Source organism: Daucus carota, chromosome 5, assembly GCF_001625215.2.
Source record: "Daucus carota subsp. sativus chromosome 5, DH1 v3.0, whole genome shotgun sequence".
NCBI lineage: Eukaryota > Viridiplantae > Streptophyta > Magnoliopsida > Apiales > Apiaceae > Daucus > Daucus carota.
Genome location: NC_030385.2, coordinates 31020271 through 31034705, shown reverse-complemented (window position 1 = coordinate 31034705; position 14435 = coordinate 31020271). Strand labels below are relative to the sequence as shown.

General features: G+C 34.6%; 2 protein-coding genes across 2 annotated transcripts; both read left to right on the top strand.

Annotated features, from left to right (window-relative positions):
* The first annotated feature begins 9399 nt into the window (after positions 1-9399).
* LOC135152857 (uncharacterized) lies at positions 9400-10897 on the top strand. The gene is made up of 5 exons (XM_064093987.1): positions 9400-9531; positions 9801-9977; positions 10288-10465; positions 10592-10723; positions 10883-10897. Exons 1-5 carry the CDS (start codon positions 9416-9418, stop codon positions 10895-10897), a joined length of 618 nt encoding a protein of 205 aa, XP_063950057.1. The 5' UTR covers positions 9400-9415.
* LOC135152666 (uncharacterized) lies at positions 10807-11548 on the top strand. The gene is made up of 3 exons (XM_064093210.1): positions 10807-10961; positions 11056-11253; positions 11356-11548. Exons 1-3 carry the CDS (start codon positions 10935-10937, stop codon positions 11479-11481), a joined length of 351 nt encoding a protein of 116 aa, XP_063949280.1. The 5' UTR covers positions 10807-10934; the 3' UTR covers positions 11482-11548.
* Positions 11549-14435: the final 2887 nt, after the last annotated feature.

Below are 14435 nucleotides of genomic sequence, written 5' to 3'. Positions count from 1 at the left end.
TTAACGATTTTAAATTTATTTATTCCGCCTACGTCTCGGCTTCAGGGCCTTCGGCCCTTCAGCCTCGCCTTAATTAGGGTTTAGGCTCGAGGGAGTAGGGCCTACCGGCCCTACACCCTCAATCCTAAACCCTAACCGTCGGGCAATTTAATATACAGTAGAATTAATTATTCTAAAACCCAAACCATAAACCCCAAATGTTAACGATTTTAAATTAATTTTATTAACTGGTTTCTTGCCTGTAAGACTAAACTTATTTACCAAATGCTAAAAATAATTATTACAAAAAATTCATTAAATAATATTTATTTAAAATTTAAATTTAAGTAATAAATTAAGAATTTCTTCCCTAAACAAATAATTCAAAACAAACAAAAGTGCGCTAATTTTAAAAAAAACAAAGAAGCGGGAAAACAATCAGCATTTATCAGAACTACAGAACCAACTTAACACACTCTTTCATAACTTCCACTCCACTACACAATCGGCGGTTTTCAAATTCAATTCTCCAACTAAGCTTTCTCATCTCTTTCAGATTAACATCTTCAATCTTCAAATTCTAGTAAATCTAAATCACATTTCACTAACTTCATCAAAATGCAGACCTCTCCTTTCATGAACACCAAGTGTTCGATAAAAGGGTACGAGTTTGCCCCAAACAATTTCTGTGCTCCTTTAGAGAAATCTGTGTTTCCTGATGATTTTCATATCATTATAGACTTTTTGACTTGTAGTCCAATTTATTACGCATTGACTCAACCTACTAAGGTTACTTTCAAAAGTGTAATGCAAATTTGGAGCACTTTAAAGTTTATAAATGGAGGCCAAACAGAGAAATCAAAATTGACGTTCAATTACAATGGCAAGGAGTATGTCATCACACCGGAGGTGGTGGAGGAAGCACTGCATCTTCCAAAATTAGAAGAAAAAACTCCAGCATATATTACAGCTGATGTGCTTATTGCGTTTTTGAAATTACTGGGATATAATGGTGATCCTGACAGGATTAGAGTACTGCAGAGATCTCGCCTGAAGAAGCAATGGAACTTGTACTTTGATTGTATCACTAGATGCTTCTTGAACAAGGTTTCAAACTTTGATGCTATTCCATCAGGATCACTTGAAATTGGGTATTCTCTTATCTACAACACTGTGTTTGATTATGGAAATTTCATCCTTAACTTGATAGGTACTAGAAAAGAGGATAAGCTTAAGTATATCTGTTATGTTAGGTTTTTACAGTTGATTTTCAATCATATGTGCCCCTCTGCTGATTTTCCTGATGACGAATTAGTACCTATTAGTAAGATTTCAGAAACAGGGATTAAAGCCATAATAAATGGTGATAAGAAAAATAATTTAGAAGGTGAATGTTTCGTTCCTAAAGAAGTGTGGCAATTTCTTAGCACAAACATGGCAGAAAAATATAATTTGGTTACTACTAGTGTTCCATCATCAACTACTGATATGGCACTAGACAGTTCACCAATTCGTCAAAGCCCAAAGAGAAAAATCAAGGACATCTCCAAACAGAAATCAAAAGTAAAAAAAAAGAAGGTTGTGGCATCAGGAATGGCATCAGATAATAAAAAAAAAGAGATGGACTCAAGAGGTACACAAATGCAGAAATCTCCTAGAAAAAGGAAGCTTAGAATTCTGGATGTTGATTCAGATCGTGATGAAAGCACACCTCCTTCAGTGAATATCAGCAATACAGAAACAATTGATCCTGCAAATTCTGGGAAAAAGGCAGAGACCAATGTGTATAAGAGGAAAGACTTGTGAAGTGCTCAAACTACGTTCCTACATTACAATTCAATGAACTTGTTGAGGAAAAAGTCAATCCCCTTCCTGAACTTGATGAAATGATGATTCAAGACATGAACAAGACAACTGAAATTGCTGACACTGAAGAACGATTATGACGCAAGAGGTTTCAACTCAATTACAGCAAGCCAGCTGGAAATTTGGATATGGTCATTTACAACCTCTAATCAGTGTGAACCCTATTCATGAAGTTCCTGTAGAGAAAAATCTTCAAAGTAAGAATTTAAATATCAAGCATGATTTTCATTAAATGGTTTATTATATAGAATGGATAATTTTATGATTCAATGCATACTCTTTTTGCCAACCGTTATTAGTATCAATTTTATATGTATTTATAGTTTTTTCATATGATTCTATAGTATAATCATCTCATTAAGATAATTTCATTCTATATGTCAGTTCCTGATGAGAATATTCATCAGGAACTGGTAACAGCTCATCACTTTTGGAGAATAAAATTTATATACAATTTATAGATTCTGTAATAGAAGCATTCATATAAAGAATTTTGATTCTATCATATGATCATATAATATAATCACCTAATTAAGATAATTTCAATTCTATGTCAGCTCCTGATGAGAATAATCATCAGCACGCGTGCAAATTACAGCATCATTTATCCACAAATGGAAAGCTGAAGAAAGAATTTGGGTTGAAACACTTGACAAGGGGAACAGCTGTTCCCCAGAAAGTGATAAAAGGAAAGAATATGAACAGGAGGTTTGAAGAGATGACAACGGAAGGTGAAAGAATTGTCTTTTACTACATAACTTTCTGAACTAAACTTGTTTAGATAGAGTCTTAGAAATTCGGTTTACTTTTGGCAAAACAGTATTGATAAAGGCTGGAGTTTTTCACATCAAAGACGGGAAACATTTGACATTTTAATGCTCCCGGAAAATGAAAAGGGCTTTTAATAAGATGCACGACAGAGAGGACGTTTTAGATGATTTAAAATTAGGGGGTCAGGTGGTTGCTAGTATCTTTACCCCAAACAATAATTACTCGGAAGGAGCCCCCATGCTGCATATGGACTCCCCATCATCTGAAAAGGGTAACCCCACCAACTGATCATCAGAAGTCTCCATTCAAAAGCCAAGGGATTGATCTCAACACACAAAGGTTCCAAAAGGAAGAAGAATAGAGCTGGATGAAGGGAAGAAGCACAGAGCAATGTGAAGTATAGATTAGTATACTTTTAGTTTCAAATAGCAGATGGGTAGTGACTATAAGGACTCAATCGTATGTATAAAATATTGGATTCCAGTGTTAGAGCATATTTGGACCATCCATTCCTTTAAGTAAGGAGTACAGGACAGGTATGGTGGATACTGACGTATTTCACAGCTTCAATAAAAAATCATCAGTATTTTGATCATGACAGTATTGTATATATTAATATCCTAACATATTTAATATGGTTGACCCTATACGTTGCAAAGCAAAAGCTAATAAGTGACTCGGTGTAAACATGCAGGATTGAGATAGTCCGCTGGAACAACGTACTTGCTTGAACATCAAATTCAAGCCTACATTGGAAAAGAAGTGGTTTTGTTCCATGTTTTATGCGTATACAAGCATACTAAACAAGATGAAAATTCAGAGCAGCAGAGTCTCCTTAGGGTTTTTCTGCAGTACAATGGTACAGTAAGTTAATCACAAATAAGCTACAGTCTGGTATTCAGATCCATGTGATAGATTATAGCTGGCAGAACTCAGATTATATGTTAGATTTTTATTAATAACTGTTATATGTGTCTTTAAGGGTAGATGGGAAATGGGTTAAAGGAAGCCAATTGTAAGCAACCAGTACTGATCCATAACATACATGAGTTCAAATCCAACAGGGATGCAATGGTTTGTTCAAGCACAGAGTGAGTATAAGCATGTTGAGCTGGTAATATACTCTATCCATATTTATCATTTATAACAATTGAGATTATTTCCTATTTTCATATTTAGATTGTGAGGAATATATTTGTTTTTTGGTCAACCAAAGATCTTCTTCCCAATCTTCTCTGGAAACCACTTCTACCTATATGCTGCAATTTAAGGAAGAGTTGTGGTTTACATAATTGACAACCGAATTGGAGACCGGGTAGATCTCATGTATGAGGGAATACTGAAGCCACTGTATGCAACTTTTTCCAGTTATTAAAATAGATATAGTAATTTATTTTTATTTGATTTAGTACCACAGTATATTTTAACTATACGTTTCAGGCAAGAGAACTTTGGTTATACATGGCCAGAAAGCCCAAGAAAAATCAAGTTGTTAAATAATGCTCCAGTGCAACGTCGAGAAATGAAATGGAGAACTTCAAATAAGAATGTAGACGCTGGAGTTGTTTGTGATGCATCATAATGGAAACATATATGGGATATACTCTCGCAACTGGGATTGCAATTTGCTGGCGAGGTTGATGCAAAACTAACTTTGTTTTCGAAAATAATTTCAAGTTTGAGATTTAGATATGTGTTTTTTCTCTTTTATGACCATGTGTGACAATCATATGTAAAGGGTAGTGAACAAAAAGGCAATGGGAGAAGGGCAAGAAAAATAGATGCTGCAAAGATTGGTCTACTCAGAAATAAACATCGTGAAGACCACAGGAAAACAGAGATAAAGTTTGGTTAATCAACGAAGACTAGGACTGAACGTGTAAAAAGAATGAGTAAGCGTGATAATTTGTGGGCTCTATTATCTGTTTCCTGAAGTATGGGAATACGGACTGGTTCACTCTGTCATATTATACATCAGTATTTGATCCTGACAGTTTTCATACCATGGAAATAACGCTTAACAACGAATTATCGTTGTAGAATTAAATTTGTGAACAGAAGTGGACTGAGCTTGTAAAATATTTTGTTTAAGCTTGGTTAATTGTTGTTGCATCAATATGTCCATTCCAAACATACTTGTATACTCACTGTGTGTCACATCTTGTCAAAATTATAAATCATCAGTAGTTGATCCGACGTAGTTCAGTTATGTAGTAACTCTTAACACATGGGGGTTCTCTTGTAGAACCAAAGGTCATCATCAGTAATTTAACTTTAATACATGATCCTTGTAGAATGAAGTCCAGGTCATCAGTAGTTCCAATCCTGACAGTTTTAATCATTAAGACATGATTCTCTATGAATCAAACTAACATCATCAAGAATTGATTTTTAACAGATTTTTGTGTCCCCACTTGATGGTTCAAAAAAACATATTCTCTTGTAGATATCAAATTTAAATCATCAGGTATTTTTGGAATCCTGACAGTAATTTAAATCTTACACAATGATTCTATTGAGAATCAAATAAAAGTCATCAGTATTTAATCCTTAAAGACATGAGCTCTTATAGAATAATATTTGACATCAGCAGTATTTTGGATCTGGGAGTGTGTGCACAGCTGTCAGTATTCCACTTTTAGCATCATAAGTAAATTGAAGTTAAACACATTAAATTTTACTGCATCAAAACATGATTATTTTGTATTTCACTGAAAACGAGTCAGATTCAGAGAGTCTCTTGTTTTCGATAAAGTAGAGTTTACTCAGTTTACTTTTTCGCAATTCTTCATCACCAGGCTCACCAGGTCTGCGAAAGATCGTCTCGCCGAGTTTTGATAGGGCAATGGAGTCTGATCCTCCGCCAACCTCATGCCAGATCCGAACGCGGTCCTCCGCCTTCCTCCTCGCCCAACCTTAGGCGAACTTCAGGTCCCTCATCCCGAGCTTCAGGCGAGGAGAAGGAGGCTTGGAAAGCGAAACGACCGCCTTGAAGCAAAATAGATGAGGCGGCAGGAAGAAGTGAAGGAGTTGAAGATGGAGAACCTTCTTAGGATAAAACTGATAACACTACTAAGTCGTTTGCTTGTAATCCTCGCCCATCACGGGCTGCGATTTAATGAAAAGAGTTCCTTGTGTACTTTTACTTCTTTCGTCTTCGACGGTTAGTTTCATAGCAATCGTGATTATACCATTGGCTTTTATACTGAATCACCATAGAGTAAAATAAATTATTCCAAAAACACACATACCCAAAAGATTAGATGCAATCAAACTTCATTTTTCATGAATAATAATATATTTAAAAAGAAGACAGTACATAAAGGGAAGACTATCAGCCCAAAAAAAAAAAAAAAAAAAAAAAAAAAAAAAAAAAAAAAAAAAAAAAAAAAAAAAAAAAAAAAAAAAAAAAAAAGAAAAAAAAAAAAAAAAAAAAAAAAAAAAAAAAAAAAAAAAAAAAAAAAAAAAAAGAAAAAAAAAAAAAAAAAAAAAAAAAAAAAAAAAAAAAAAAAAAAAAAAAAAAAAAAAAAAAAAAAAAAAAAAAAAAAAAAAAAAAAAAAAAAAAAAAAAATCAACTAGAAGACTCTTCGCTGCCTTCTTCTCCTCCTCCTCCGCTTGGGGAGGATCTGGACACACCCGCGAATCTAATGAGCCAGTCGCGGCGTCTGATGCAGGCAAGCCTCCGTTGCCTCGGCTTTTCACGGAGGGCGCTCCGCATGAAGGTAACAGTTCATGTCAGAAACTGGACTCGAGAATGTGTCCTCGAGTCCTTTCTTCAACAACCTCATCAGGGAGGCTGAGAACATGGTAGCGAACACCCAAAACAGTGACGCTGAAGCATCGCTGCAGATGCGGACGGAACAGTCAGAGAGAGACATTTTCAAAAACAAAAGGGTTTGTAGAAGAAGATGAAAGGTTTTAGATAAGAAGGTTTCCTGATATGAGGGGTACAGTAGGACTTTACATGCAGGCCTTTTTATAGAATAGTGTATTAAAGAACTGAGAGACATTTATTAAAAGGAGGAGGAACATTTAATCAATACTTGTTGGACGAAGCAGAAAAGGGGGCAAGTAGTATATTCCGTAACAGAAGCAAAATTATGATTTTCATTTTTCCACAAACGACCGTTTATAGACATAGATTTAAATAGTAATTATGAATAAACAAATAAATTAATAAAACCATGGATGAGTTTATTTAGTTTTAAAACTTATCTTTCTTAAAACAAAAAAAACACAAAAAATTATTAACAATGGTAATATGTGTTAGTTAAATATAAAATATAAATTGAAAAACTTTCTAAAGATGACAAGAGGCGTAGATGGTGGTACAATGTGAACCTATTCGTTCACTAGTTGTGTACACTCCAGAGAGCTCCACAGGAGCAGCAAGAACCCAACCAACCAACACCACCTGCATGTAAACTTCAATTAGAATATATTTTTATATTGTATAATAAATAGTGCTATCCAGATTTCTTATGTCTAACACTGTTTGTTTTTGTAAACAGCTGAAACAATTGCCACTCATGAAAAAGATGGCAAGGAAAAGCTGGCTGCTGCTGCACCTTCTGTGAGAAAATCTCCAAGGCTACAACCTATAAAAGAAGATGAAGAAGATTTCTCTATTCATATTGTCGACCCTGAGGGAGGAGAAAATGCAGACAAGGGACCAGCAGAAAAAGCACAAAGAAAAGTAAGGGCGACAAAGAATGAAGGTGTCAATAAAAGGAAAGCCGTAGAAGAGGTAAATAGTTACACTATAACAGTACTTGTTCATTGTTCATCCCATTTTACAACAGTAGACATATAAAATATACATGGTTTCTATTGTATAGTACAGTTACACATTTGTAAAAACATTTAAATGGTCTGATTCTGTAACATAAGTAAAATAGTGCCAATTTTTTAATAATTATAGTTGGTTCCACTTTAGAAGCAAAATTAATGATTACTGATGAATACATCAGGATTACTGATGAGTGCATCAGGATTACTGATGACTGCATCAGGATTACTGATAGTCATCATCTCAGGTAGTAGCACTGTTAAGCTATTATTCTAAGATGAGCTTTAAAAATATTGATTCATACGGATCATAATGATTACTAATGAGTACATCAGTATTGCTGATGAGTGCATCAGGATTACTGATGAGTGCATCAGGATTACTGATAGTAATCATCTCAGGTTTACATTCCACAGTAGAACTGTTGAGCTATGTTCTAACATGAACTTTAATTTTTTACAACATAATATTAATATTTAATGAGCTATGTTTAATATTTGATACAGGTACAACATAATAAGGAAAAGAAATTGAAGAAAAGGTGGAAGCAGAGAATGAAGATGAAGAAGTGGAAGAAGAAGAAGAAAAAGATGATGATGAGAACCAAAAAAGATTTTAATCCGTGCTTATCCATCAACATTTTCAAAAACAATCTCAAGGCTGTCTGAAGCTCAAAGGCAGTGGGTGAAATCTGCTGGGTTTGGTGCACTCCTTCATTTACTCTTGGTGAGGAACTGCCACACAAGACAATAGTTAATTGCTTATGGTGGTTCGAGCACAATAAATGTGAGTTTGGTCTATTCCCAAATCGGAATCTTAAAATAACAGAGGATGATGTTTTTGACATAATTGGTCTACCCAAGGGAAATTGGATGTTAAACTTGAAGATTCTAAAGATAAATCCAAAGCTGGGGCAAACAATTTAAGAAAGGCAGCCAAGCAGGATCACTGAAAAGATGTTGCGTGAAAAGATTGCAGAGTCTCGTGATGCCGATGAACATTTCAAGCAGAACTTCATGATTCTGATGGCTAACCTTTTCATCAGAACAGATAAAACGTCCTTTGTTTGCCCCAAAATCCTGAGGTTCAGTGGTAATTTTGACAATGCAAGAGACTACAATTGGTGCAAACTTGTGATACAAAATTTGAAAGAGGCTCATGAACAATGGTGGAATGATCCAAAAACACAATACTACACTGGTTGTTTTTGTTTTTCTTCTTGTAAGACACCTTGAAACATTTGATACTCTTTTTTACTATATATGTATAACTTCTGCCATCGTCTCTTATGACTTTCTATTTTGTCTGTAGTACTTTTATCTAGCTAGGACAAGCCATCCTGATGTTAGAGTGAAGAAAACATGGCCTGCCTTTGTTGGCTGGAAGAATTCATGCATTGATGACAGAGCAAAGAGGGAGGGTCTGATAATAATTTTGGTTATGGAGATATTGTAAGTAGATAGTCTATATTCTTTCTACATATAGTCATGAATATAAAAAATGCCAATTATTTATATGATTATGCAGGTTCCAGAATTTGAAACTCCTGATGAAAGCAACAAAATGATGTGAACTCTGAACAGTACAAGGTATAAAAATAATAAAAAATTGAAGATGATTCTATAGTAGAACCACCATATTAAATATAACTGTTTTTGATTATTATCCTTTTTAACTTGAGTTTTGTTTATTTCCATAAATAAATGAATATAAATGAGGTTTTTTATTCTATAATACAGGGTGGGAACAGCACTTCACCACACCTAAAGAAACATTGAAGGGCGTAGGACCCAGTCCGCGGTTTTCTCACAAGACAATGTTGATGCATCAATATTGTCAATTGCAAGAGATGTTGAACAGAATCACAATAGCACTGAGGTGCTCACAGAGGATGTAAGAAAATTTATTAGAATCAAGTAATTTACTATAGATTCATAACTATGTGCAAGTACTAACATACATTAATGAAACTAGGAGATATCGTCAAGATTACAGCATCATTTATCACAAATGGAAAAGCTGAAGAAAGAATTTGGTGAAACACTTGACAAGGGGAAACAGCTGTTCCCAGAAAGTGATAAAATGAAAGAATATGAACAGAGGTTTGAAGAGATGACAACAGGAAGGTGAAAGATTTAAATAATACTTTTACTACATAACTTCTGAACATAACTTGTTTAGATAGATTCTTAGAATTCTTTTTTACTCTTTGGCAAAACAGTATTGAGAAAGCTGGGATTTTTTCACATACAAAGACTGGAAAACATTTGACATTTTAATGCTCCCGGAAAATGAAAGGGCTTTTATAAGATGCACGACATAGATGACTTTTAGATGATTTAAAATTAGGGGGTCAGGTGGTTGATAGTAATATTTACACAAAACATATTACTAGGAATGAGCCAAGCTATGCTGCATATGGACTCAACAATCATCTGAAAAGGGTACTCAAACCAACTGATCATCAGAAGTCTCCATTCAAAATCCAAGGGATTGATCTCAACACACAAAGGTTCAGCAAAGATGAAGAAGAAGTATGGAGCTGGATTAATGGAAGAAAGAACCGAGCAATGTGAGTATATATTTAGTATACATTTTAGTTTCAAATAGCAGATGGTTATTGACTATAATGACTCAATCGTGATTTATAAAATATTATGATTCAGTGTTAGAGTCATTTGGAAACCATTCCATTCCTTTAAGTAATGATACATGACAGTATTTGGATACTGACTGTATTTCACAGCTGTCAAATAAAAAATCATCAGTATTTTGATCCTGACAGTATTTCATATATATATAATCCTAACAGTATTTAATATGGTTGACACTATACTTTGCAAAAGCAAAAGCTAATAATTGACTCTGTTTTAAACATGCAGGATTGAGATATTCCTCTGGAACAACGTTACTTGCTTGAAGCATCACATTCAAAGCCTACAAATTGGAAAAGAAGTGTTGTTCCATGTTGTTGATGCTTATACAAGCATACTAAACGAAGATGAAAAATTCAGAGCAGCAGAGTCTCCTTATAGGTTTTTCTGCAGTACAATGGTGACAGTAAGTTAATCACAAATAATCTACAGTCTGTTATTTCATACTCCATGTTATATATTATATCTGCAGAACTCATATTATATGTTTAGAATTTTTATTAATAACTGTTATATGTGTCTTTAATGGTAGATGGGAAATGTGGTTAAAGGAAGCCAATTGGTAGCAAACAGTACTGATCCAAATATAACATACATGAAGTTCAAATCCAACATGGATGCAATTTTGTTCAAGCACAGAGTTGATATTAATCATGTTGATCTGGTATATACTCTATCCATATTTATCATTTATAACAATGTGAGATTATTTCCTATTTTCATATTTAGATTGTGAGTAAATATATTTGTTTTTTTTTCAACCAAAGATCTTCTTCCCAATCTTCTCTGGAAACCACTTCTACCTGATATGCTTCAATTTAAGGAAGATTTGTGTTGACATAATTGACAACCGAAGTGGAGACCGTGTAGATATCATGTATGATGGAATACCTGAAGCCCTGGTATGCAACTTTTTCCAGTTTTAAATAGATATAGTAATTTATGTTTTATTTGATTATATTAACCAACTATTATATTTTTAACTATACGTTTCAGCAAGAGAACTTTGGGTTATACATGGCACAGAAAAGCCCAAGAAAAATCAAGTTGTTAAATAATGCTCCAGTGCAACGTCTAGAAATGAAATGGAGAACTTCAAATAAGAATGTAGACTCTGGAGTGTTTGTGATGCATCATATGGAAACATATATGGGATATACTCTGCGCAACTGGGATTGCAAATTTGCTGCGGAGGTTGGATGCAAAACTAACTTTTGTTTCTAAAATAATTTCAAGTTTGGATTAGATATGTGTTTTTTTCTCTTTTATGACCATTTGTGACAATCATATTTACAGGGTATTGAACAGAAAAGGCAATTGGAGAAGGCAAGAAAAATATATGCTGCAAAGATTGTCTACTCAGAAATAAACATCTTGAAAGACCACATGAAAACAGAGATAAAGTTTGTTAATCAGAACTAGACTAGACTGAACTTGTAAAAATATATTGATTAATCTTGGATAATTGTGTTGCATCAGTATTTCTGTTCCTGAAGTATTTGAATACTGACTGTGTTTCACATCTGTCATATTAAGATCATCAGTATTTTGATCCTGACAGTTTCATACATGTAAATAACTCTTAACACATAATTCTCTTGTAGAATTAAATTTGTGAATCAGAAGTGGACTGAGCTTGTAAAAATATTTTGTTTAAGCTTGGTTAATTGTGTTGCATCAATATGTCCATTCCAAACAGTACTTGGATACTCACTGTGTTTCACATCTGTCAAATTATAAATCATCAGTATTTTGATCCTAACAGTATTTCATTTATGTATTTTAACTCTTAACACATGGTTCTCTTGTAGAACCAAATTGTCATCATCAGTATTTTACTTTTAATACATGATTCCCTTGTAGAATGAAATTCATGTCATCAGTATTTCCAATCCTGACAGTATTTAATCCTTAAGACATGATTCTCTTATAGAATCAAACTAACATCATCAGTAATTGATTTTTAACATATTCTGTATGTTCAAAAAACATGATTCTCTTGTAGAATCAAATTTAAATCATCAGTATTTTTGGATCCTGACAGTATTTAAATCTTAACACATGATTCTATTGTAGAATCAAATAAACGTCATCAGTATTTAATCCTTAAAGACATGATTCTCTTATAGAATAATATTTGACATCATCAGTATTTTGGATCCTGGTAGTTTTTCACAGCTGTCAGTAATTCACTTTTAGCATCATAAGTAAATTGAATTTAAACACATTAACTTTACTCATCAAAACATGATTCTTTTGTATTTCACTGAAAACGAAGTCAGAATTCAGAGAGTCTCTTGTTTTCTATAAATAGAGTTTCATCTCAGTTTACTTTTTCTCACTTCTTCATCACCATCTCACCATGTCTGCTAAAGATCTTCTCGCCGAGTTTGATAGGGCAGTGGAGTCTGATCCTCCGCCACTTATGCCAGATCCGAACGCGGTTCCTCCGCCTCCTCCTCGCCCAACCTTAGGCGAACTTCAGGTCCTCATCACCGAGCTTCAGGCGAGGATAAGGATGCTTGAAAGGCGAAACGACCGCCTTGAAGACAAAATAGATGAGCTGCAGGAAGAAGTGAAGGAGTTGAAGATGGAGAACTCCTTCTTAAGGGATAAAACTGATAACGACTACTAAGTCGTTTGCTTGTAATCCTCGCCCCATCACGGGCTTCTATTAATGAAAATATTTCCATTGTGTAACTTTTACTTCTTTCGTCTTCGACTTTTATTTTCATAGCAATCGATGATTATACCATTGGCTTTTATACTTAATCAACCACAATAGATTAAAATAAATTATTCAAAAACACAACATACCAAAAAAGATTAGATGCAATCAAACATTCATTTTTCATTAATAATAATATATTTAAAAAAGAAGACAGTACATAAAGGAAGACCTATCTAGCCCTATCAACTAGAAGACTCTTCCTCTGCCTTCTTCTCCTCCTCCTCCTGCTTGTGGAGGATACTGGACATCATCCCCGCGAATCGAATGATCCATTCGCGGCGTCTGATGGCAGCAAGCCTCCTTGCCTCGGCTTCTTCACGGAGGCGCTCCTCATGAAGGTAACAGTTCATTGTCAGAAACTGGACCTCGAGATGTGTCTCGAAGTCCATTTCTTCAACAACCTCATCAGGGAGGCTGAGAACATGGTAGCGAACACCCCAAACAGTGACGCTGAAGCAGCGCTGGCAGATGCGGACGGAACCGTCAGAGAGAGACATTTTCAAAAAACAAAAGGGTTGGAGAAGAAGATGAAAGGTTTTAGATAAGAAAGGGTTTCTGATATGAGTGTTACAGTAGGCTTACATGCATGCCTTTTTATAGAATAGTGTATTAAAGAACTGAAGAGACATTTATTTAAAAGGAGGAGGAACATTTAATCAATACGTGTTGGGAAGAAGCATGAATACTGGTGCAAGTAATTATGATTCCGTAACAGAAGCAAAATTATGATTTTCATTTTCATCCAAACGACCGTTTATATTATCTATGATTTAAATTAGTAATTATGAATAAACAAATAATTTAATAAAAACCATGTATGATTTTATTTAGTTTTAAAACTTATCTTTCTTAAAACCAAAAAAAACACAAAAAATTATTAACAATTGTAATAATGTTTTTATTTAAATAATAAAATATACAGTAGGAATTGATTATTCTAAAACCCAAACCATAAACCCCAAATGTTAACGATTTCAAATTTATTTATTCCGCCTACGTCTCGGCTTCAGGGCCTTCGGCCCTTCAGCCTCGCCTTAATTAGGGTTTAGGCTCGAGGGAGTAGGGCCTACCGGCCCTACACCCTCAATCCTAAACCCTAACCGTCGGGCAATTTAATATACAGTAGGAATTAATTATTCTAAAACCCAAACCATAAACCCCAAATGTTAACGATTTCAAATTTATTTATTCCGCCTACGTCTCGGCTTCAGGGCCTTCGGCCCTTCAGCCTCGCCTTAATTAGGGTTTAGGCTCGAGGGAGTAGGGCCTACCGGCCCTACACCCTCAATCCTAAACCCTAACCGTCGGGCAATTTAATATACAGTAGGAATTAATTATTCTAAAACCCAAACCATAAACCCCAAATGTTAACGATTTCAAATTTATTTATTCCGCCTACGTCTCGGCTTCAGGGCCTTCGGCCCTTCAGCCTCGCCTTAATTAGGGTTTAGGCTCGAGGGAGTAGGGCCTACCGGCCCTACACCCTCAATCCTAAACCCTAACCGTCGGGCAATTTAATATACAGTAGGAATTAATTATTCTAAAACCCAAACCATAAACCCCAAATGTTAACGATTTTAAATTAATTTTATTAGACTGGTTTCTTGCCTGTAAGACTAAACTTATTTACCAAATGCTAAAAATA